This window comes from Lepisosteus oculatus, chromosome 25, assembly GCF_040954835.1.
Source record: "Lepisosteus oculatus isolate fLepOcu1 chromosome 25, fLepOcu1.hap2, whole genome shotgun sequence".
In the NCBI taxonomy this organism is placed as follows: domain Eukaryota; kingdom Metazoa; phylum Chordata; class Actinopteri; order Semionotiformes; family Lepisosteidae; genus Lepisosteus; species Lepisosteus oculatus.
This window is the reverse complement of record NC_090720.1, coordinates 1,239,332-1,265,306: the sequence shown is the minus strand read 5'-3', so window position 1 is coordinate 1,265,306 and position 25,975 is coordinate 1,239,332. Positions and strand designations below refer to the sequence as shown.

General features: G+C 48.8%; 1 protein-coding gene across 3 annotated transcripts in view; it reads left to right on the top strand.

Annotated features, from left to right (window-relative positions):
- samd11 (sterile alpha motif domain containing 11) overlaps positions 1-25,975 on the top strand; it is a 100,353-nt gene that overhangs the window by 55,918 nt on the left and 18,460 nt on the right. For all 3 annotated transcript variants that reach the window (XM_069183613.1, XM_015336986.2, XM_006641992.3), the window contains 3 exons: positions 6,521-6,645; positions 16,099-16,191; positions 21,374-21,535. In XM_069183613.1, the coding sequence (XP_069039714.1) occupies positions 6,521-6,645; positions 16,099-16,191; positions 21,374-21,535 (380 nt within the window). The remainder of the gene's footprint in view (positions 1-6,520; positions 6,646-16,098; positions 16,192-21,373; positions 21,536-25,975) is intronic.

Below are 25,975 nucleotides of genomic sequence, written 5' to 3'. Positions count from 1 at the left end.
AGTAATCCAGTTCAGATGTCAGAGTGGATGTCTGCAACTGTGTGCATGGGTGCATGCAGGTACTGCTTGAGCTGATTAAATGTTTGGTTCCAGTGTTTATTTTATTTAAAGTGTCTCCTTATAGGCTCCAGGACAGTGGCACATGGGTGGTGTTTTATTTGAGTTGTCAGGCTGTATTATCAGAACCGAGCTAATCACCGTTCGCTGTCATTGTGAGCCGTTATGTGTTTTGGTGTAGGGTGGGCTCTCTTGTGTCCTCTATTATGTGCTTTAAAGAAGCGTGTGGTGCATAATTTAGTACAATACAATCTGCCAGAGTTACCATGGAGAAACCCCAACAGCAAGCAACCAGAGCGAACAGAAGTCATCACCAGTCACTTCACATTAACCCAGACTAACACTCCACACACACATAGGGCTGCCAGGGTGGGCTTTGGCTGGGTTAATATTTAGGTCATTATATTGGGTTTGGCCGATGGGGATGAAGGGTATTGACAAGTTTAGCACGCGATTATGAAGATTTTCTCCAGCGCCTTATCAGACTGAGCTGTCAGGGGGGAGGGGGATTGGCGAGCACACGTGTGTGTGGAAGGGGAGGGGGGGGGGCGGCTTCATGCAGATCCTCCAGTTCGAGCTGAGTCAGGGCTCTGGGTCTTACCTCCTCTGACGCAGATCCTGACCTTGGCTGCCCGACCAGGAGCCCTTGTTCCCGGGACAAATTGGGACAGGCGAGCGAAAGTGTTAGCCTTGTCAAACGGGCCGTCCTGACACAGCTTACTGTATGTCCTCCGAAGGCCCTCTCCCCTGGGGTAATGTCCTGTTGGGTTCAGGAAGAGGGAAAGCAGGTGTCTGTCCCTTCCTCTCTGTCGCACAGGCTTGGATGAAGGCCATCTTTACTATGCCTTTATTGTTCATGCCTCTTTTTTAATATTCGGGGTTGCGGTTCCAGTTGTCGTTTGCGCTGTGGAAGAGTGGCGACTTGGAAAAAACGATCTTTTAATTTTACCTGGCGGATTGTTCCGAAATATTGCCTAAGATTGCAGATCGAGGAACATTTGTTTTTGTCATTTTAATCACATGTTTTCTGCGCTGTGGGTCTTGTCAGGGGTCAAACAGAAGTGAGATGCCTATTTTAATGTCAGTCAGTCCTAACACTATATGATTTTTTGCACATGAATGGCAAACAGTGGATGTGCATTGTGTGATCTCGTCCCTTGGTCTTTTGTTGGAGTAAGGATCTATTTCCCAACCTCTCTGGGGGCGAGGAATCGGTCTTTCCACTTGCTGAGTGCCGAGCTTAGCCGTCGCCAGTGACACCTTTCGTATCTGTGGCCCTGTGGCTGTGGGGAGTCGCCTGCGTTCTTGGCTCGGGGCGGGGCCGAGGAGGGGGCACAGGCCACCGCCCTACTGTTCAAGGGTGACATCATAAGCAACCCCCACCCACCGGCCCCCGCCACCACATCTCCGTCGGGATTAATCTGGGCACGGTGACCTGGGCGGTCGGGGACCTGCACGCAGCTTTCAGCCTTAAATGCTCCGGGAGGTAGAGTCCTGCCGTCCGTCTGTTCTGCTGGTCCCTTTCCCCCGGTAGATCAGGCAGCGTTCGTTTGAGGTATTCAGGACATGAACTCTGCAGTCATTAGCAGGGCCGCAGCATGGGAAACTAATTAAGGAAACTGTCAATAGACGATCCTGGGAGCCGCTTTTAGCGGTTTAACTAGACCAATAATAAATCTGTTGCACTTTTTTACGCCCCAAAAAAAAACGTTTTAAAGGGACAGAACATTTTTTTGTTTGTTGTAGTAGTTCAGGTGGGGGGCTGCGTCAGCATGCGTAGGCTGCAAAGGAACAAGTAATAGGTTTATTCCATGCTGACACCTGAAGGCCCCACGGCCGAAACGTTGTGTTTTCTTTCTTCTTTTTTTCAGCATGGAATTAACCTATTACTTGATTTTTTGTTTGCTTGCTTGCTTGCCTTGTGTTCCCTGCGCCCAATCCACTCCGGTAGTGATCAGTGTTTCAGTGTCCTAGTGAAAGTGTAGACTTTCCACTGTTCAGTGTAGGAGCGTAAGAGAGCCTGAAAAATGCTCCTCCCCATTGGGTCCAACGGTTCCTGTTTCACTGCTGATTCTGCAGGAGCCCGCCGGGTTAACCACAAGAACACAGTTAATGTATGTACTGTATTAATGCTGGAAAGCAATTAAGACTCCCATTGTAAAGCATTTAGTTTTATTTAAGGTTTTTCCTGCTTCAGGGTGTCCCGTAAACCAAATCCAGGTGCTGGACATTTCAGGCTTGTGTGGGTCTAAAATGATATTAAAAATGTGGCTTTTCTTTTCCACTAGTAAACCTAGAGCAACAGCCTGCAGCTAGTAAAACATGATATGGATCAGATGTGCGGTGCTGCTGCAGTCCGATGAGTTTTCCTCTGTTTGGATCCCACACCAAGGCTCTCGAATGTACTCAGGGGGATTTCCAGATACAAAAATGGCAAAATTAACACCGCCGGAGTCAGGCAAACGACACACTTTACACTCACTTAGGTTGTTGACTGGAATATGTAGAGTGCGTTTTGTCTTTTTTTTTCCGAAAATCTGTTCCTCTGGAGTGGCTGCTTTTTATTATTGACATTTGCATCCTAATGCCTTTGTTTCGTGTCTAATGTGTCAGTTTGAAATAAGAGCAGGGAAGGATTCTGCCATTAAGCTTGAGGGCGTTATTGCATCCTCGTGTGGATTGTGTAGCCTCGAAAGAAGATAAAAACTTGACACAGCCCTGCCCAGAGAGAACAAGTAAAAAAAGGGGTACTTTCCCCAAAAGGCACAGATCCTGCAAGGAGTCCCCCCTTATGGGAGAAATCCCACATTGTTTTTCAAACCCACTCTAGCCCCCCCAGCTGGTAGGAGGCCGATGCTGCCTCTGAACATGAGGGATTGTTGTTGAAAGCAAAGTCAGGATAAGGACGTACCAGCCACCAAGCTTAGGGGACCAAGGACGTAATTCACTGATATGAAGGGCGTCTTTTTAGCTGAAGTCATTTGAAAGGCTTGTCTTGGCCAAACGTGTGGCCCGCAAGCCCTTGGTGTTTGGCAAAAGCACTGAGCGTGAAAGCTCTTTGGGAGAGCTGTAAATCACAGGAGGCAGGCAGGCAAGGGACTGCAAACCCAGCTTGGTCAGAAGAAATAAAGTCTTGTGTCTGTTGTTGCAGTTTAGGCAGGCTAGCTAGACATTACCAACACCAGGATTGTAATCTGTGCTCTTGCAGACTAGAATTTTGGTTGCAGTAAACTGCAGAGACACATTATAGCTGATTTGTAAAGTCCATTATCAGAACTCCAGCAATGTAGCTGTCCTGCAACATTTTCTTCAATGTATATATCTTATTCCTTGCTGTGTTTGCTCAGCATCCTATGGGATATGCTTCTAATATTACACTGATGCTAATCCAGTATTTTGAAACGTTATACTGTTTAAGGAGATCAGAACTCTAATCAGATTTTGATAAAATACCTGCATGACACACATCTTGATACTTCTTGACAGTTCAAAGACAGGGCAGCATTGAAGTACATCAGAGCTCTGGATGGGGGAGATCCCTACTCTAATCTCTAAATCCTCGTTGCAGATCTGGGGGCCATACTGGTGCTCCTCTGGGATTCTGGGATCTGAAGGGCACATCTGAGGTAGCTGTAGGTTATAATTTATTCATATCAAAACTTGTCAGTTGATTGATTTACTAATTTAATATAAATGCGATTTTCGAAATTAGTTTTTTTTTCCTGTGATAGAAAAGGTTGGAGATGTTCATGTCGTAAAGTTATCTGTTATCCAGGCAGAACGGGGGAAGAGAGTCTGAGCCAAGAATGAAATTATGTGGTCATATACTACCAGGGAGAGGACGTTGCACCGCAACATTTAGGAAGCTTTTGTCATTGAATACTGCAGAATGTTTAAAGAGAACCTTCCTTCTTCTTTACAGAATTCCACATTCAGTGTGGAAAAACGCTCAGGGGTTATATTGTACTCCATAACCCCTTGTGTCTCAGCAGAGAGCTCATAGCAGTTCTCAGAAGCTGTTGCAGCAGACCAGGAGGAGAGAGAGGGGATTTTGTTACTTCAGAAACGCATCTGCAGCTCTTGTCCCGGCCTCAGCCTGCTGGCTATCCCTGCTGGCTCCCTCACACCTCACGGCTGCCCCCGGAGAGCAGGAAGTCCCTCCTGCCGCGTGCAGATCCAGTGCTGTAACGCAGCTCGATGCCTGGGGATTTCAGCTGCCTCTGTGCAGGTTCCTACACGTCTGTAGATAAAGATAATTGTAATATGGGGGGAAGGGATGCAGAGCACAGGAACTCTATGGCAGGAGTTTTAATCGAAAAGAAGGACAACACGAATTATCAGCTTTCACCCTTTCCTGGCTTCATTTCATTTTCCCCGTCTTCCACCTGCGGTCGGTGGCTAAACTCAAGAGTGGTGTTGGACACCCCCGCCACCCCCCTTGAACACGCACGCAAGCACTCTGCATCTCGATGCGGCCCTGCGCTACGCTCTGGGAACACCTGCGTGCGTACAAGAGCCCTCGTCCAGCACTTTGCTGATCCCGAAACATCGAGAAACATCTGAAGGGTGCTCCACACAGGTGTCAGGCCGGTAATGCTCAGCTCTCAGCGCTTGTGTGGCACAGACGTGTGCCCTTCATGCCGCTGTGAGGGCTCTCACCAGGCCCCGCTGAGTGCTGGGCAGAGCAGTGCCGTGGGCTTGGATGCATAATCGATTGAGCACATGACAATGGCTGGATCACTGCCCCATGACTAACCAGCGGGCACTACTGTAGCTGCTCCCAGACACAGCCAGCGCGCTTCAACACAAGTGCACTAGATAGGAAAAAAGCAGGAGAGACAACCCTCGCTTACACCTGTTCAAAGCAGAAGTTAAATATAACTAGAAAACAATGTGCAGTTAGTAGATCAAGAAGGAACAAACACACTTTTAAGGTTTGGTTATTGTACATCAAAACATGAATTCCATTAACAATAGAGCTCATATGGCATGTGTGAAAGCATTAGGATAGTTATAACTGGTGTATTAAGATTGTTTTCTGATATGCTTTTCTCAAAAAATGTTAGTTCTTTTTTTTTTGCTCGTTGGTGCAAGTTTAGTACAAGTGACTTCTAAGCAGACAGCATGCAACACAGTTATTACCAGGACTAAGGCGCTTGTCGTTTCAGCTCCTGGTTTGGGAATGTTGGCAGGATTTCTTTTATTTTATGTGCTAATATCTCTTTAAGATTACACTGATCTGGGCTTGTCCTGTGAACATGACATCCAGTTATTGATTGGAGGGTGATTAAAGAGAACCGATAATCACTTCACTTTAAGCTCATAAACTTCTTACACTCTCTGAATGTGTTGATTAACACATCTTAAGGTGGAAGATAAGACAGGATAAGACACAAAATTGCTTGATGCAGGAGTCTGTAGATTTTTTTGTGGCCTTAAGAGGTTCCTCTGAGGGATTAAAATTTGTGCTTACGTTATGCTTCTTAAATGGGGCGTGGGCTTATTTCACTCTGTGAGGTGCTTTCTAAGGAAAAGGCTCCTCTTTAACCAGTAAGTAAGGAGTTAAACAGACAGTGGATGAGTACAGTGAGAGAGAAAGGGTTCCTCATGTCTGGTGTCAGGGGTGTTGCTGCAGCTGACCATCAAGGAGAAACTGTAGACAGATACAGTTGAATGCTCCCAGGTCATCTGGAGACTCCCTGTCGCAGACCTGTCTGCTTAAAGAGAGAGCGAGACAGCAGTTTAGTCGGGTTTATAGACACGGAGCCTGGAAGTGTTGAAAAAAATGCTCGTGAGTAATTCCAGCGTGCCGTGTCGTCGAGGTGCTGCCGAGACCAGCGTGGGTGTGTGTGTGCGCGTGTGCGCGTGCACTCAGCCAGGGTGCAGGCCACACGCACGAAGAGGTCGTCTGAGTTCAGGGTCATGTGCTCACTGCTGGGCAGGCAGGAGCAGGTCGCTCTGCGGCTGTAGGAGTCAGTCTTCCAGCTCTGGATTTCGTTTCGTAATCTCTTTGTATATATAGATACACTGGAAAGGCTTTCGGTTTTCTTTAAATTTATTTAGTTGCAGTCAGAGGTGGAAGTTATTTATCTCAGTCATCGATTGTTTTTAACCAAAGCTCATCTGCAAAAGAGAAAAAAAAGAAATGTTTTTAATGTTTAGATCACTGTATCAAAGGTGAATTTTATTTTGCAAGTTTTGTTTTATTTCATGATGTTAAATATGAAGAAGGAATGACAAGGGTTTACCATATTGTGTTTTCCAAATGGTTTTCTGCGCAGCGCAGCCTGATGCCGGTCCACCCTGCCTCCGCCGGGCAGCCGTAAGGGGATCGTCAGAGTTTCGGCGTGAAGCGTTTCGGCAGTGTGATGGCCCCATCCCAAGCCGGCGGAGGGGCCCGTATTGATCCCGTGGCCAGAGATTAGCGCTGCTTGACTCTCCGACTGTCTGTTCTCCTTTGCAGCCGCGACAGTGATCTTTCAACAATCATCTCCAATCTCCACCACACCAGACAGCTCGTTATGCCAGAGAGTCAGCCCGGTGGCGAGATCAAGAGGAACGGCATTGACATTGGCTCAGGACCAGCAGGTAGGACTCCAGGGGTTTACACGCGCACGCCGGTCTTCCTCCTCCCCCTCCTCCTCCGTCTCCTTCGTTATCTTGCCCTGCTCCTCGCCTCCTTGGCTTTCGCTCCCATTCCTGCCAGCGTTTCACCGCAGGTTAGTTGGAAGCCATCTCTCTCTCTCTCTCTCTTTTTAATTTTTCGATTCTGTGGGCGGTTTGTAATCAACGCGCCAGCTTCGACCAGCATAAGGGCGGACTTTTCTCGAGCGGCACGGAGAATTTGGAGCTCAGCCTCGCTGCGTCAGCTCTGCAGCAGGAGGGGCTGGCTCTTCACCCCCGCTCTGCATTGTTTTGTTTAGCATGGGAAAATCAGACAATACAAATATTTTTAAAATACGCAGTCCTGTACAAAACTGGCAAGCTGAGTATTTTATTCAGGTATTGGTAGCTGTTGTCTGCTGCACGTTGGGCCCTTGGACTGTTGACATCTCCCAGAACACCCATTTTCAGTTGAGGAGTTCTTAAAATGCCCACTCCAAATAAACAGCCTTATTTCCGTGTAAGCCCATATAATCTAAACATAGGGACGGAGGTGCATTGTAATCCAGTGAGTTAATTAACATATATTACTCTGGCCTACTCATTTGCCTTTTTGGAAAAGCTAAAACTTTTTTAACTTTGCAGAAAAGTCCAGCACCCTTGAAACAGGCGCAGGACCAATTAAAAATCCTTGACAGAGATTTCCAAAACGACTTGACTGCAGAGTTAGTTTGACTTTTTTAACAACAGATAAATGCCACCTGATTGTGCACCAAGAGCCGGGAGTGAAAGCAGACACAGCGCCTGTCTTTTCTCTGCCCGAGTTGCGTCTTTCTAGATCGGCCCGTTCGAAATGTGTTAGAGCGGCTCTCTGCAAGATACTTTAAGGCTTTGGAGCAAAAACAAAAGGCTTCTTAAAGAAGACCCGTTTTAATACATGAAAAGAAAGTGGATGTTTTATTGGCGATTTTTAGAAAAATGAAAAAAAATTAGTCAAGAAGAAATTAAAGGAGTTTCCAGATAGGGAAGGCCTGTTTGTAGTTTGGCATTGGAGAATCACTTTCCAGGCTGTGTGCAATCCTGTAGGAATTGACTGTGCCCTTCCCCGCAGATATTATAATCCCTTTATTGGAAAATGAAGGATATTGCTCATATTGTATATGGCTCGCGTCTCCACGATCATGGTGTTGGTCCATTGTCTGCTTGTGGAATGTGGAAAGTAAGTAGAAGGCCTTGTGTTTATAAAATCTAATTGCTATATTGATCTGTCTTGGAGCCAGTGATTGCAGCCTGAGAAATTGAGATGTGTCTTGAAGCATGTTTCTGTGGTGGATGCAATTGGTTATTGGAGTCATATACTTGTAACACTTTTGTAACACTTTTTTTCCCAAACTTGCGTATGTTAGAGAATTGCAAGAATAAGAATTGTTTGTGTCCGGGTTTTTTCTGAGAGCCCCCTTGGAGATCTCGGCGCTGTCGTGCTGTAGCGCAGTGCACGGACGCAGAAGCCGGTCCTCCTGAGATAATTTGAGGTCCCTGTCACCGGGGATGAAGGGCTTATGTTTTAACTGAGCAATTAAAACCGGCGTCCTGTTGGCCCACTGCAAGATGAACACAAGGTTTGGGTTTGGGACGATGGATTAAAGGTGAGGAGGCGAGGCAATCCAGTTCACTCTGCGATGCCAAAGGACAGGACTCCGAACCGCGGGCTGTGTGAGGCGCTGTCCTGCCACCACTCCGCGCAGCGGGGACAGGAGTTGTAAACTGAGAAGGGGGGATTGCGGAAAACACTTTTTAATCTTAATTGAGAAAGACACACAAAGGGATGAGCGAGCCGGCCTTCCCGGCGAGGGTAGGGCTACAAATCTGACGGTTTGCGCATTAAACACAGATTTAGAGCCTATTTAAGCAGCTCGCCCCATGTCTGTAAGCAAGTCCAATCTTATCACCCAGTTTGTCTAATTCTGTCTGCCAGGGAAGTGTGAAGGAGAGGAGGGAGGGGGAGAGGGAGGATGAGACAGCCACAGCTCTGAAACCAGAGGGAACTTTTTCCGTAAAGCCCATGTTGGAATCACCCAAAATAAAACTAAAACATGGATGAGGGAAAGCAGAAATTACGAAGCAGATATCCTGACCCAGTTGCTGACTTATGACTGGCCATTTGTGAGAAACGTTATAAAAAAAATGTAATGTATATTCAGAGCTTGAATCAAGTCCTCGATGTTACAGAACAATTAATAAAACTAAACGGCAGTGGCTTATGGTCTTTTTTTGTCATTATTATTATTTCTTTGGTATTAGAACTTGGCTTAACTTGTGCAAACATATAAAGCAGCTGACAGCCAGCGCAGCCTTGTGCAGCAGTGGTCGGAGCGCAGAGCTCTGTGTCCTGAGGCGATTCCGAGAGCATGACTTGCCAGTCCTCTCCTCCGCAGAGAATACTTTTCTGCTTTGAGAGGGGACTCAAAACAAGTGCCTTTTTCATCCATCTTACAAGCCTGATGCAGTTGTTTGCCTGTGCTCACGTCATTTTGTGACATACCAGTATGTCTGTCTTTCTGTCTGTGCTATGGTTTCTCTCCTCTCTAATCTGTGTATCTGTGCCTTTCTATCTATGCTGTTTTGCACTTATATAATCTGTAAAAAGATGCTCATTCGGTGCAGCTCCACTCCTGTTACCCTTGAACTGATTAAAAAGTCAAGGGCCCTCTCTGGTATTACATTTCTGAAGTGCAAATTTCGAGTGTTCAGTGCAAAGATGGGTAAAATACATTACTGTCAGTATGGGCATTAAAGGAAGAGAAATGTTTTCTTGTATGTAAGAAGAGACCTTTATTAAACCGCATTAAAAACATTGCTTTGTCTTCTAATTCCCAAAGATTAATACATTAGATCTCACTTTTCAGACGGTAGAAGCAAACAAATGGCACTAGTCTGTTGTGAGAAATAGGAAAATAAACAGCTAAATAAAACAGGCGAGCTCTTTTTTTTCGGTGCAGACGGCAGTAATGTGGCCAGCAGAGACAGTGCAGTCTGCACAGAGAGAGGAACAGGAAGCAGAAGCAGAGGGCTGATGGAGACACACGTTAATTAAATTTGAGGGAAAAGACATTAGCGATGACCCAGGCGTCAGCCGTAAGTGACTAAAACTCCCTTAGCTCCAGCCTTTGGGATTGGATTGGCTGGGAGCTGACAGCTAGTCTGTCTGGAGAGCCGACTTAGCTGCAGCTTTGCAGTCGGTGTGGAGACTTTCACAGGCAAGCAAGGTGTTGTTTTTCAGGGCTAGATGGTGATTTTGGAGCTGGGGGGGGGGGAGCTCTTTCTGTTATTTTTCAGAGCAGAGCTACCTGCTCCCCTCTCACTTCCTGTCTTGTGTTTTCCTTGGGTTTCGCCTGCGGCAGGCGACTCTCTTCCTAATGGCCATAGCAATTTAATCTTCCAGCTTCGCTTTCTTTCTCCTTGAAAGCACTCTTCAGCAGCTCTCAGCCCTGCAGTTACCTGAAAGAGTGTGCTTGCATTGCCTGAGAGGTGAGGAATGTACGAGAACAGCGTTGCTGCATGTTTGCACATTGCTTTAAAAGGCAGTGGTGCTGTAAGATTTGAGGGGGCTGTAGAGTTGGTAGATATTAACCCCGTTACGCAGCGTCACGTGTTTAGTTCAAGGAATGCATCGAGACGTAATGGTTAGGTCTGGGAGCTTAATGAGTCATTTTGCAGCTGCGTACGTCGTGCAAATTTGTGCTCATATTTTCCTCATTGCGCAGTTTGTAGTTTTTTCTTATTGTTGGAAGCGCAGCCCCCCTAGTGTTAAAGAAAACGAGCCTGGGAATCCCACCTGGAATGAAACGGAAACGGCGCAGCAGAGGCTGTCAGTCCTGCTCTTCCTCTGCGGCGTTCCGGCCGCTCCGCTTCGACAGGGCGATCTCTTAGCTGGGATCCAGACTGTTTTCCTTTTCATCTTTTTCCGCCACTTTTGCAGATTTTGCATTCAGAAGCAAAGAAAAATACTCCCGATGGCACACGCTGCGTGTTTACACACACTACATACATGCAGGCACTTATGGATGTACCATCTGTATTGAACCCCCGGTACCGGACGATCCGCTGCCTGCTGGCTGCAGTCCCCCTCAGCACTGCGTAGCAAAGCATGTGCATTTCACTGTCTGTCCTGTTTCACCTCCAGTCCTGGAGCTGCAGCTGCCCTGTGCCACTCCTGTACCCTTCCATATCCCTGTGTACCTGTCCCGCCCCTGTCTCCGTCCCGGTCCTGTGTCTCTGTCCCAGCCCCTGTCCCTCCCACCCCTGAACCCGTCCTGCCCTTGTGTCCCTCCTACCCGTGTGCCTGTCCTGCCCCTGTCTCCGTCCCACCCCTGTCCCTCCCCTGCTCGCTCCGGGAGAGGCGCGATTCCAGGCAGAGCCGAGCCCTCCGGCCAGCGGAAGCGCCTCTCTCCTTCCCTTCAGCCAATCAATGGGAGCCTTTCAGCCCCAGCAGGGCCCTGCGCATACTGGATCAATAAGTTATTAGCACCATTCTGTCAGCTGTAATGTGGAGATTGATCGGGGCCGGGGCTCCTGTGCGCCGCCTGGCACTTCCCTAGCCTGATAAAGATGACAGATTAAGGGAATAAGAAAAGGGAATTAAGGAGCCTGGCTGTCAAAGCTGTCACCAGCTGGAGAGGAAGAAGAAGTGCTGCCTTTTTTTTTCCTCCGCCCCTCCTCCCCATCTTACCCTTCACCGCCGGGAAGTGGCGGTGTGCGGAGGAGAGCCGTCTTCGAGTGGCTCCGCGGGTCAGGCGCTGGCTGGGCTCCGATTCCCCTCCACAGTAGTTGAGTGGGGGGAAAAAATCGCTTTATGATTATTAAACCTTCTGGCCCGTGTGGAGAAGCAAATGTGTATATTTCTGTACTACAACCAGGAACGTTTTCTATAGAATCCAAGTGTCTTCTCCAATAAAGTTTTCTTACACACACACACAGATATATAAAACGTCTTTTAACATTCTTGAAATGCCACATCATCAGGGTGGGTGCAACACCGCTTCCCCAGCAGAAAAATAGGAACTGACTATGATGCAAGGCGATGCTTTTAGGAACAGGAGTTCTGGAGTCATAGACGGCAGTCCGTGGTGGCGTTAGGATCCATGTGTCAAGTACTGGCCTGAGGTGAAACAGCAGCATGGCTTCCCAGCACAGGGTTAAACGAGAGCACGTGCACTTTAAGAAGCAACGTTTAATAGGTATTAAAAGCTTTTGTTGTCAAGATCTCTGACAATCGGGCACGGACTCAACAAGGGAATCTCTGGATTCCTCTGTGCTATGCCAAGATCTCCTCCTGTCGGTTCTGTTTTCCTTTCCTGCGTCATGAAATGTGGTTGTTTTGTGGGCTGGAGTGGCTGTCCGGAGTGCACGTGTGTGGGATGAGCAGAGCCTCTCCACGCTGTAGCTGTGCTGTCAGAGTGAGGAGTCGCAGTGTGGCTCTGCCAGGAAGCCCTGTGGTGCTCGTCGGGTTCTGCAAGGTTGTTTTTTTTTAATTACGTTTTGTTTTGCTTCATCTCTCCTTTTTAACCTAAAAGAAGAGGTAAGAGTAATGAAATTCACAAAAATGCATGTTCTTCTTTTCTGGGAGTATGGAGCGCTCTGCAGGATTCTGTTGTTTTCATCGGCTTCCTCCCTTGTTTAGGGAGAGCATCCTGCCTCAAAATCACGCACTGAACATGTTGAAGGAGATTTTTTGCTGACGTTACTCACTGTTTCTATTTATTATTCTCTGTTGTCATCCGTTTTTTATATTATATTATCCAGCAAACAAAAGAACATTGAAGTTGGTTGAAATGTAACGAATATTAGAATATGGTGGATTAAGTGTTGCTGAAAGACTGAATCTGTAACTGTAAGAGTGGTGGAGTTCCAGGTGCACTTGTAGTCTCAGCACCACTGTGAAGTGTTGTACTCCAGGCTGCCACGGTCTTTAATGCCCAGGCAGACAGCTTTAAATGCCCACCACTCAGCTCCAGACACCCGTGTGAAGGACAGCAGACATGTGCAGACAGATATGTCTCTCCGAGAGGGATTCCGATGGCATGAATCAGTGGCTTCCCGGGACTGCTCTTGACATCGACCCAGCGTTCTGGGTACGTGTTCCGAGTCGTGGCCTGACAGCACAGGAGAGCTACAGAAGCGTGCTTTCCTGCGCCGGCGGAACTGTGCAGCGGCGCGGGGGGGGGGGCGGCGTCTGCGTGTGGAGAGCAGGGCCGCGCGGGGGTGCGATAGCGTTGGGGATCACGGTCGCGCGAGGTCACAGGAGACGGGGGGCAGGAAGTCTCATGGCTCGGGACCCCGGAGACCACCACCGTAGCTGGTGATTGGTCGCGGACTTGAGAAAGCGTGGCGCAGGCCTGGCTGTGTGCAGGAAGCTTCTGGGCCACCAGACAAAAATGAAAACGAATCTGTTTTTTACCCCCCACCACCACCACCACCACCGCCACCTCCCCAGCCTTTCCTGGAATCCAGAGTGGTTCATTTACGAGCAGCTTGGTGTCAAGGCACTAAGTTACAGATAGGAACTTTCATTTTGAAGCTCAGTGAAGCTGTCTTCATGATTCAGCGCACGGCTTGAGCCGAGCACGCAGAATAATGACTTCCCTTCCAGCTTCCAGCCCGTGCTTCTCTTGTCCTGCTGCCAAATGCTTTGTTTCCCAAAGACAAAATTACAAAAGGGAATAACTGCAGGCGGAGCAGCATTTCTTCCGTTTCTCATTCTTCTCCGTTAACGATTACAGAGTATTTTTTTAAAGAAAATTTTAAGGGCAACTGCTGTATCCAGATGGAGCAGGTTGGGTCTCTCCCCATTGCTCAGACTTGTTTTTTTGTGCTTGCTTCAGTTCCTCTTTGTTGAGTCTCATCTGGGCCGTGTGATTGCATCAGATTCAAGCGTATAGCAGCGCTCCTACAGTTGCGCGTTAGCTAATGTACTGTGACGTGGGCAGTGTGGGAAAGGAACAGCACCTTCGTGTTAGGTGTCAGCCGACACGGTGTCAGCCAGGCTTGAGCCTTCGGCCTTGATTCGTCCGCACACCGCCCCAGCCCAAAACCACTGGACCTCAGAGAACCTGGCTCTCTAGGTGGACCCCAGCTCAGAGAAGTGTAGTTGTGTGGGCCAGAGTTGTTTGGGAATGAGGCCTCTGGATAGGCACCGATGAATGCAGGGCGGTGTTAGTCTAAGGGTTGGAGGAGCAGTGAGGATGTGCAATGCAGGCCCTGCCAGCTGGATAGACAGACAGGCATGGCTTCCACAGTGACAGTGTGTAACCAGAGCTGTCTGAACTGCACAGACACACTGTGTTGCGCTGCCAGCAAACAGCAGACTTATAAGACCGTGGCGCTGAAAGGAGGGCTGGAATTGATGGCTGTGCGCACTGAGATACAAATTCAGCACCCTCCTGAGGGCTCGGATTCTGTTTTCGTGGTTTGTTTGTCTGCGTCTGCGAGTTCTGTGGTTTGATCGCGTGGAATTCTTTCCGTCTTTCCGTTCAGCCCCCCCCCCCCTCTTCTCCCAGGCTGGGATTTGCAATCGCACCTCCGCTGGCCCGGCCGGGGGCTGTGAATCCCTTCAGGAGGGGGCGTCTGTACCACCTGCTCGGGGAGCCGCCCCCGTGTCCTGCCCCCGGGGGTCACACAGCGCCTCCGCGCCCCTGCGGCTCCCCGCCCAGCTTGCCTGAGAGCCCGTGTCCCCGCGGGGAGGAACCTGCCCTTTCACGGGCAGCTGCTGCACCCATTCCCCGCCAGCCAGAGTTCTCTACCGGCCTGATCTTAGCAGCGACGGAGTAGGGTGTGCTATGCGGACAGTCTTTTCTGCCTTAGGGGTAGGTAAGAGCCAGCCTGGGCCCATTTGAATAGGCTTTGACCCTGGCCCCGCTCTCCTCAGAGTAGTCACAATAGCCCCCCTCTGGAGAGTACATCAAACAGGATCGTTAGTGAGGCCCTCTCTTGCATGGACTCCTGAAAAGGCTGAAAGACCCACATCTCTTCATGAGGAAGATGCTGGTTTTTTTCTGCTGGCGGAGAAGAAAGACAATAACATTCGAGTGGTTAAGTTTGTCCCTCGTGTCCTGTTGTTAGGAGAAGTTGGCGGCCGGCCGGCTGGGATGTCATTCAGACAACCAGAGCTTTGCCACAGCCTGTTTGAGAAGTGCAGGGTGCTTGGAGCTGGGTATTGCACAGGCCCTTGCTTGTACGGTGCTGTCGAGAGTCATCTGTGTCTCGCCTTCTCCTGCCACCTCAGTAAGTGTGAGGGGAGAGAATGAATGTGCTCACTCTAGGTTATAAAAGGTATTTAGTTTTGTTTTCATAGCTAAAAAGAAGAGATGTGGCCCTTCGCCTCCCAGAATCGCCAAATAGCAAGGGAGTAAAATGACAATGTGGAAACGATTGAAAACATATCATTCCGGCTGGGAATAGTCCTGAACAAAAGACCGATTAATAAGTATTAAATGTAGAAATCAGGATAAAAACAATCTTCTAAAATGGACAGAAAAGTGATTCTGTTTTGTGCAGCTTCACGTTAGGGCTTTTGTGCTTGACTTGAATCAGTTGTGCACAACAGGTCTGGTTCCCTGTGCTGCACAACCAAACAGAGAGCAGGAGCCTGTGTCTTTAACGAGACTTAGCTAGAAAATACAATGACAAACGGTCCCTTCCTTCCTGCTCATATGCAGCATCATGCTTTCAGTTTTCCCCCACGTTATTAGGAGGATATTGATTTTAAATCTGTTCGGGGGGATGCTGTAATTGTACACTAGATGTTTGGTGTTGGTGAGGAGTGCAGTGTTAATGCAAGGCATGTGCATTTCCATATACCCCGATGGGAGGAGAATTAAAGAGGACCTTCAGGGCTGAGAGAGAGAGAGAACGAGAGAGAGAGAGAGGGAGGGACTTGATAAGGAGATTCACAAGGGGGCTTAGCATTTGAACGAGAACCACAAGCAAAAGCAAGGAAACCTGTAAAAAAAACTGAAATAACAGGTGTTGCAGTGAGAAAGATGAAGCTGTAGGCTGGGAATTTCAAATTTTGACTGCACAAGAGTCCAGATGAGGTGATTTTTCACTTTTTCCCCCCTTTTTTTAGCAACTCTTTGGCCCCACTGAAGAAGCAGGGTTTGTCTCATGCTGTCTGAGAGCACAGAAATACAGAAAACCCTTTTCAAACGCCTCAGTAACACCTAGATTTGTCACACAGTCCTCCCAGAGCTTTTGATCAAACCTGACAGCAGATTTTAATCTCCACACACTGGATGATTTTTCAAAGGTATATGTTTATTTTGTTGGGCTCTCGTGTGTGTGTGTGTTTAATTTTGCAGAAACTAAATTCATCTGTGAATGTGAATGAGGCAGTAGTGAGCAGAAACTTAATAGTGACTCATGCTAATTCCCTCTTTGCAGATGACATCCTAGGAAAGAAGAGAGCGTATTCACCCAACAGCAACAGCGAGTGTCCTTCAGAGACCAAGAAATCCCGAAGTGTGTCGCCCAAAGGTAAGATTTAAGATTGCTTTTATTCTTATTATTGCTGCGATATTTTTCCAGAGCACAGGTTAGCAGTAAAGGAAAAGTGCTGAGAATCTAATTGGAAAATTATGAGAGCAAGAGAGAGGAGAAATCTTAAGTTGCTCAAGAGCAGGTTTTAATTAAAACATCAATTAGAGGAGAAAGGAAGGTGATGTAGTGCTGTGAGGAATGGGACCCGGGCTTTTCTCTCTAGTGTGGCACTGACGGCGTGACAGGAGGTGAGGAATGTGCCTTGTGGTGAGTCGGGGCCTGGCACAGGAGCCACAAATGTGTGTGTGTGTGTGAGCGCGTGTGAGCACAGGCAACCCCCCAGCCCCCGAGCACGCTCACTCGTGCACGCACGCACCCCTAGCACAGCTGTGTGCACGAGCACGCCCCCCTGCACTCACACACGCGCGCGCGCACGCACACACACACACACCCCCACACTCCGACACCAGGGCGGGGCTGCCCTCCGGGAGGAAGTCATTACAGCGGAAACGAATACAGGCTCTTTCATGTCTTTCATGTTCAGTTTCTTCTTGCGCTCGACGCAGTTGGAACCGGGACTCGGGGGAAAACAGAGGCACGAAAGCAAGATATTTCTCACTGTGCGACATTTGCACTCCTGCCATTCCAGCCCGAAGAGATAGAAAGTAAAAAAAAAGAGAGAGAAAAGAAAAATGGTTTTAATATTTCCTTATTCCTGTGTAAAGTACTGTTTGTTTTAAGTTTCCTTTTGTAAGACCGTGCAGCGCTGGCTGCTGAGGTGTAGCAGACACGGAGCATCTGTGTTAACCTGCACTTTGTTTGAAATGTTTGCTTTGGTAATTTGGGGTGACTGAAACCTCCGCGTGACCCAGTTAAGCACCGAACTGCGCCGCTTTGTTCCAATAGCTGGTCAGCGTAAAGCTTTTGCACTTAACCCTTTGCACACCGTCTTTTATTTTATTTTCTCTTTAAACGCGTAGACGTAGTTCTGCAGGCGTATATGTGTCTGATCTTGCAGCTCTTAGAAAATGGAGACTCTGGTAAAAACGGCGCTGGTTTTTGGAGCTCACTCTGGAAGGCCATGCTGTGGTGCCGAGGTCATGCGGTTCGGAGTGGGGCTGGTGCTTCAGTCAGCTTCGAGGAAGTGAAAGCACAGGCACAGCCTCCTTCGCGCCAGCATGGGAGGACATGTCCTCCAGCGATTTGTCTCCTCGTCCAGCTCCCAGGCTGCCTGCCACTGCAGGGCTCCGCTCCGTTCACCTGCACTCGAACCCGGCCTCGCCCTTCTCCGCGCTTGGCCGAGAAAGAAGGGTGCTGGAGGTGCTTTCTCCGACACCCAAGACCTTATCTTTAAAATCTTCTTTTTTTAAAAAAAAAGGGAAGCTTTATTTCTGACTCACTCTGTGAAAGCAGCTTGTGTGGTGCTGTAATACATCGGTCTTGAGTCATCACAGAACTTAACTTACTGCTGCAGCTACAACTTTCAGACTTTCTCACAGTGCGGGGGTGAAGCCCCTCTCTGTGGCTCTGTTACAGTCAGTTATGTCTTCTACGTGTGTATTTTAAATGCATCCGATCTTGGGCAAAGCCTGTGGTCTTTATAATGAAGTAGAAACATTTATTAACTTATTCCCACCTTGTCACAGTATTGTTTTTTCTTATGCTTGATGTAACAGTCAATTTACTGCACAAATGCAACCGACTGAACACATTTACAAAACACTGTATTGCTGAGCGGTTTGTATTCCTTTACTTTTTTGCCTTTGTATCGTTTTTTTATATATATACAACTGGAGTTCTGCTACTGGCTTTTTTTTTTGCTTCCTCGTGTCTTGTAAAGCATTCCACAAGTCGACGTCTGATTGCTTACGTTTTTAATTTTTAAAAAACTTTTAAGCACCTTGGGCTCTAAACACCTTTTACCTGTATTCGCAGTTTGTCTTGGATCATTGTCTTGCTGGAGGAATTCAGGTTGTTAAATACATAAGGAGGAAAATGACCCCAGGCATGTGATTCCAAAGTGAGCTTCTCTGGGTCCTTCACAGTGCTTAAGGCTTTTGTTGCTTATTGGAGTAGCTGTACGCTCCTGCAGCAGGTGGCCGCCTGTCTCACCAGGTGTAATGTTCACTCGGCAAAGCCCTGTCCCGAAGTGCTTCAGGGCGCCCTGGTTCAGACTCCATTCTCACTCTCCCTTTGCAGGAATGAGCCAATTATTGCCTTGGACTAGTCCAGGAGACGTTAACCTGCAGACTTAGACCTAACATGCTCTCAGCATCTTTAACTTTTTGTAGAAAATGATATGAGGGAGGAGGTGCTTATTGACTGGAGGTTCTTCTCCAGCCTTATCTTGAAAGATTACAACCATTCTTGCTTCAACCAGTATGACCGTTTCCTGCTTTCTGTCCTAAATATGCTCATGCCCTCTTATTTTCTGCATGTGGGGCTGAGCTTCATTATTGGTCTTGACGTGCTCCTCTGTGTTTTAGATTCTTAATGCTTGCATTCAGTTCCCTTGTAATTTCCTGTGTTCATGATTAGAGAGATTCAGTTCCGCTACCTTGTCCGTGTTGGGAGTTTTTCTGGATACTCTGTTGTCACATATTGTGTAGTCAGTCACGTCCTAGTAAAAAGCAGCCTTTGTGCAGCAGGTCCCATCCGGATGGGAGCACACGACCGTGAGCGTGATTTTTCCCAGGAGTTCGGCTTCAGGTCCGATCGTCTCTCGGTGGTGTAAGACTGATGTTCATAACCTTTGTGCCAGTTTTTAAACCTCAGCAAGTCCCTTGAAACAAGAGGCAGCCTGCTCATAACTCAATAACAGAACAATGAAGGACATCTCTCTATTTTCATGTTTTTAGCTGGTGTATCCCCAATGGCGGGCGGGGTCTAAGGGTTCAGAACGTGTTCAGAGGGGGTCATATTCTGAAATCCCCATTCGTAGGAGACGTGTATAAGCTGCCACTAAAGTGTAAATAACAGCCTCACTTCTTCGTTTCTGGCGACAGCATTATCACTTAACCGTCTACTTTTAAAGATGCTAAGCCTTCTTGAGATTTGACTGTCTTGTCTGACCGGGTGCTTAGTGTCGGAAAACCTGTAGTTCCAGTCAAATTTGACCGAACCCGCGAACGGAGCAGCCGTCCCCTGCGGAGCCCCGTGTCGATGCGTGATGTGTTACACGCCTTGTGTTGGAGGCGTGGCCGCTGATAAGGCCAGAGACTTGGGGACGGAGGAAGACAAACGGCAGCCCTTCTCTTCACACCTGCTCTGCCTGTTGGCCTCTCTGGAAGACGGCTTTCAGGACAGATACTAAAGGCAGAGCCTGGAATGGGTTTACCGGCGATGCTTATAAATGAATGATGATGCACACTATTTAGTCCCATAAATAATAGATGATACAAATTTCCAAGGCATTGATTGCAAGAGTGGGAGTGGAGGTCTGCATGTTTGTCGAGGGGCTGGTGGTGGTGGGGGGGGGGGTTGAAATAGGGGGCTTGTAGTCAATCAGATATCTGTTGATGGATGAGTCTGTGAAGGGGAGAGAAAACTAAAGGCAAGGTGACTGGGTCTTTTTAAAAAGATGCTCATTGTGCCGTTATTTTGTTCTTTGGCCTGTGAACGACAGAGGGGCTTCAGTGTCTGGCTCTGGTAGTGAGGCGTCGAGAGAGTCCCTCGCTCCTCCCGTGAACATCTGTGTTTTCTCTGGGCTCTGCGCTCAGCCAGTTGGTGCGCCCCAGTCGAGAGCCGGGAGCAGCACGGAGCAGGCTGTGCTAACAGTTGTGCAGCTGTAGCTGCTGTTGGTATCTGTGTGCTGTTGGCACGTATGAAGGGTCCTGAAAGTATTTCTTCATATGAAAAGGCCCCCGAGTCTCAGGGGATGAGTGAGGGCTGCTCACATGCTAGAGCTCATTTCCTTTTGAATTTTTAGAATACAGACAAACGGCAAACAAAAAAAAACATAACACTGGCCTGAATTGTGTAGCTTCTGTGTGGCGTTTTGAATTCGTGATTCTGTACGGCGCGTTTGGTAATAAATCATATAAAGCTGTACAACGTATGCGGCGGATAGGCAAGTTGAAATACATGACTTCCAGTGAGGCGCGTGTGTCACGTATGTACATGAACCCCCCAAAAAAGTTTATCATCGGAATGAGTATGACTTGAAGAAAATCCTGGGAAGGGTCTTTTGTTTCCAGTTTCCGTCCAAAGCGTGGTTTAATAACACTCCTACTCCCAGACCCAAAGGGAGATTAGGCGGTGATTATAAACCCTGCTGATGTAATGCTCTATCCCTGCTGCCTCTACCCACCAAGGACTCAGGCCGCAGGAAGACAAACCTTCCCTGAGTAAGGGGAGACAGGCAGATGCTGCTGTCTGGGCTAGGGCGACACGAGCAGCGTCTCCTTTCACACCTGGTTGACAGAGAGATTTTGTCGGATCAGGAGCTGGCATTACATTTCGGTAATGACAACAGCAGACAGAAAAGCTGCGGTGAGCTGGAATTATCGCCGGCTGAGCAAAGTAAAAAAAAAGCAAGAGAGAACCGGCTCATAACTCTGACTCCGGCGGCGGAATCCAGCCTTCTCTCGCGGCCAGCCCGGCGCCCCCGCTGTGCACGCACCTGAATCCCCCCCAGCCCCCCGGGTCCCGGCAATTAGACAGCGCTTAGGAGTAAACAGAGACACTGGCGCTGGCTGCGCCCCCCCACCTGCCTGGGGCCAGAGCTCGGGTTTCAGCGAGGACGGTAAAAATAAACCTGACGCTAAAACCCCAGCTAGTGTTACTGCCACCACCTTCTGCTGTGCAAAAGCGCAGATTTGCATCAGAGAAAGGGGACACAATATAATGCATTGCATATTAATAATAAATATACGTGCACACGTATATAGTCATCCAGAGGGTATAATATTTCTTAGTGCATGTTGCATTATCCCGGGAAGGGCAATCGATTTTGACATATATTATGCACAAGCAGGAAAAAAAAAAGACATCAGAAGAAGGAAAAGGAGCGTGCCTGTTTGATGGTTTTTATGGTTTGATAGATGAATTTATCGTCTCACAGCAGAGCGAGCACGGTGAGGAGGTTCTGACAGATGTGAAGATGGTGTTTAGTGGAGGCTGGAGCCCTAGCGGTTGACAACATGAGGTCTGACGTTCTGCCCTCTCCCCCCCCCCCCAGAGAACTCCCAGACCCCTGCACTGGAGCCGCTGGTGGGGCCGATGACCCCTGAGGAGCACTACAGGCGGATGATGTCAGCGCTGAACGAACACGGGTCCTTCGAGGAGCAGCAGCAGCGCCTCTACCAGCTGGCCAACAGCATGGGCGTCCCCAGTCACGGAGGTGAGAGCCCCCCGCGACCCCCCCCTTCCCACGGCGAGGGCCGAGGGCCGAGGGCCCGGACCAGGCGGAGCGCTTCCGCCCGGAGAAGCGCCGGCAGTGAAAGTGCTTGATCACTTTAAATCAAATTTAAAGCCTGAGAAAAGAGCTCAGCAAGCAGGCCCCGCGCCGGCCGTAAATTCCCAACCTGACTCCTCTTCCGCAAGCCGCGGAGCGAGGAGGCGCTCCGTGCCGTTCCCCCATCGGAAAACCGGGAAGCGACTCTCCGCCAAATGGTAGACCTGGGGTGTGTGTGTGTGGTTTCTCTTCACTCTTCAGGGCGGTGGGCACGGGGCAGGAGGGGGCGGGCGGGGGCGGGTCCGAGCCGGGGGTTAAACAGTCCCGCTCCGGAGCGCGCTGCCGGCGGCCGGGAGAATTCCGTCAGTCCCGACTTCCAGGGGGCAGGGGTGACGGGAAGGCAGCTGCAGCTCTGCCCATTAGCCCTGGAAGGAAGTCGCCCAGCAAAACCGGCTCTCAAATGTTTTGTGCTGCCTGCTATTTCTGGACCCTTCCAGCCCAATGTCAAAATGTCAATCAGCATGATTTCCCGCTGTCAGGGAGCAGGGCTGTAAATAACAGACCCATCTGGGGCCGAGGCTGGCGAGGGATCGATGCTGCTTCCCTAATTGGCCGCGAGCCAGCCTTCTAAATTACTGACGCCATGGCAACCACGAGCAGGCCTTGCTCCCTTCTCCCTCTTTTTCATATAATTAAATTGTGAATTCGAGGGGGGCGCAGTTTAAGACACTCATAAAAAATAAATATTACTGTCATCATTAGACGTTAGGGGTAAAAAAAAAAATATGTATATATATACTGTTTCCTTTTAAAGAAAAAAAACAGGTATGTGCGTGTGCGTTGTCGCACGGATTGTGCTTGATTTTAAAATTGATTTCATATACAGGGCTGTCATTAACCCCCCCCCAAAAAAAACACGTAGTGTTCATTTGCATTACTTTTATAGCCCCTTGCAACAGCATCAGTTTAATCAGGTCTCCCACAGGTCTCCACTCCGAGGAGGTGTGGGAGCGGACGCAACTTTCATTTTTTACTTGATCAATAATCATTTTTAATTGCCGAATCCTAAGGTGAAGATCGTAAACGCGGTGTAATTGCCCCGAGCCGACTCGCAGCTGAGTGGCCCGGTGTTCCTCGGCTCTCTCAGCTGTGTTTAGCCAACCCTTCCTCTCCGAGAAACTCCCCCGCGGTCGCATCGATGATGATGAAGATCCCCAGCAAGCTTTGCTTCCCTTCCTCGACCTTTTTATTGTTCTAACTCATTCTGTTATCTTTCTCTTTCCTTCGTTCTCTCCGTGTTGATTAACTGCGTTCCCTGCTGGCTGGGATCAGTTTGTCACTCCTTCCATTTCTGTCCTTCACTCCTGGCTTGGCCTCAAAGCCCTTTGTCCCTCTCTTTGGCATTGCCCTGGGTCTCTCTCATTCCTGCCTTCCTTCCTGTAACCTCGCGTCTGATTCGCTGTGGCCAGAGCTCCTCCTGCTCGTCTGCGCCTCTCTGCACTGTCCCGTCCTCCCCCACCCCCGAGCTCTCCGACACACACCTGTGCATCTGCTCCCTGCTGTTGCCACAGGTGTGTGTGTGGCCAGACTTCGGGAGGGCTGGCTGGAGGCTGTCTTTGTGTGGAAAGAAACATTTCAGAGAGAGAGACTTAACCCTTCAGGTTTTTCTTGCTGCTGCTTGGTCCTTGCACAGAATGCACAGCGACAAAATAAAGAGTTTTCTGAAATCCCCTCATTTTAGGATAAATAATCGTGCTGTCCAGTTTTGGAGAAGGTGCAAAATCTCATACACACTCAACAGAATTAAATGTATCTACACACAAGGCCCTACAGGGGGCGCCACTTTGTTCTTTGAAGAATAGAAAAGCATCACACATGTTCCAGGAAAAACCTTTGTTAGTGTTCTGTAACACTAGCAGAAAGCAAAGCATCACTGGTGATATCCTGCGCTGTATGATCTCAAACTCTCATAGGATCCAAACTTCCAAAACATGGATTGCTAGCTTTCTGGAAACACTATTTCTTTAGAACATTGCAATTTAGCAAGTTAAATGTTTTTTTTTTTTTACCATTCCTCTGCTCTTACTATTGGCAGTTGTGGTATCGCTCACACGGACAGATAATAAATGACATAGAGTATAAAGGATGTGCTTATTGCTAATTTGTTGAAAGGTACAGAATTTAACTTGTATGAGCTTGTATCGGCGGTGATAAAGCGATATCTTTTGAGTTATTTATGTTTAAATCAAAACGCTGAAGTTTCAGAGCCCTTTCTTTCCCTCCCTGAACGTGTCCTGGGACACCCTACATACATACACCCTGATAACACTGGAAACAGATGTGTTCAGGCTGTGCATTTCAGGGGCACAGCAGCAGCACAGCTCTGCAGCAGACGTTGGGGCAGCATGAGGCACGGGGGCCCCCTGTAACGCTAGCTATAAACACCTGCCGACTACAGATTCGTTTTCTCTGCACTTTAATTTTTTGTGGTCCTCCACGCAGTGGAGATTGAGTGCGTGCGTGCGTGCGTGGCAGTCTGTGTTTCTTGGATTGGTTCTCTCCGTTGGTATGGCTGTGCCAACCGGGTAGCGCCAAGGAGCCCCCACCCTTAACCGTAACCACCAGCCTCGGCATGTCCGGGACTGGTACTGGCTGTCTCCTGCCAGCGGGAATTCTTATGTACTGAGCGCTGTGTTTTGTTTTCCGTTTCCTTCTCACTTTCTGACCAAGCCAAAGTCCAAGACAGACAGACAGACAGACGCGTCTGTAATGGTTTCTGAACTGGTCAGCACTTTCACTTTTAGTCACTGTCATTCTGCAGATTTCTCGGTATCGAAATTCCACGTTGCAGTCTGCTGTCCATCTGCACCGAAAGAAGTGACAGGAGCAACAAAACCATCATTCGGTTTGTTGGTGTTTTCAGGGTGTTTCCGGACACCCTGGCCCATGAGCAAAAGAAGAAAAATAACATTCGATAGTTGGCTCAGACTGCTGATGCAGTTACTAAAAATGGAATGGGTTTTCACTTTTGCAATTGACAGAAAACCCGAAACTGTTTGTGGAAACTCTCGAGCGCTGATAGTCCCTCGCTGTGGGCACAGCAGCTGAACGGGTAAAGGCGGGAGGGAGAAGCGGAGGGGAAGCAAGCAGTGGGTAGTACCGTGGACCCCAGGAAGCTCAGCAAGGCTCCCCGGCTTTGTGCCGCAGTGCTGACCCCCCGCTCTGCTCCTCCCGGAGAGCAGCAGAGACAGAAAAAGGCCGCTTTTCACTCCCCACTCTCGAATCCCTACAGAGAGCCCTTTCATGCTTTTGAAGTTCAGGCCCTGAAATAAAAGGCCCGCACAGGGAAAAAGAGGTGTTGTGTGGCTCTCTGTGCTCGCTTCCCTCGCTCTCCCTGCCCCTCTCTCTCTCTGTCTTCTGTGCTTCTGAGAAGGCAGGAGGCCCCGCGCCCGCGTTGAAAGGCAGAGGAGAGGGGGCGCCCTGCGTGAAGGTGGGGGAATCTCGGAGGCTTACTGTAACACAATCCTGTCAGAGTCGGCTCTGCCGGCGGAGAGGCTGAGGCATGAAAAGCGGAGCCTGCGGTGAAGGCAGGCGCGCTGGGTTACAGGAACAGCGGCGCGGTGCGGGGGAGGGGAGACTCTCTCTGGCTCCGCGGTCGGCTCGCCGCAGGGAGAACACCTGCAGAAATCGCTCGCGGCTGTAGGCCGCACCGCCGGCCTCGGCGCCCTCTGCCCCCTGCCCTCTGTGTCTAAAAGTAGCAACAACAAACAGTCTTCGACTTCACCAGATAAGTCAATGAAGAGCAGAATTTCTCATTTACAGTGACAACCTGGGAATTGCTGTCCCATTTAAAAGGCAGGAGCTCTGCTAATTTACTGGAGCGCTAAAGCACAAAGGCAACCTGGGACATGAGCCCACGTCCTGCCGGCCTGCAGCCCATCGCCCCGAACGGAAGCGCAGAAGTTCAATCAAGTGTTAAAACTGTACACCACACAAACAAGGCTGGTTGTGTACAGTTCGGGGGCAACATGTTACAAAAAAGATATTGCTGCACTGCAATCAGTCCGCAGCAGAGTCACCAGATACTTCTGAGGGATTAAAGAAAAGTCCTACACTTGACATGCTGAAGGAAGTGAAACATTTTGGTCTTCAGCAGAGAACCTGATTCAAGTATTCACGATCCTTAAAGGCACTGGCCAAGGTGACCCCAGTGAAACGCTTCAGAATTTGTGAAACATTGACCAGAGGACACAAGTGAAAATGAAGTGCTTTTAAAACTGAAGAGCAAGAGGCTTGTCTTTACACCAAGGTTTGTGGGAGTCTGGAACAAGCTGCCCGGTCTTGTCCTTGGAACTGCCCCTATTGCTGCTTTTAAGAAACACTTGG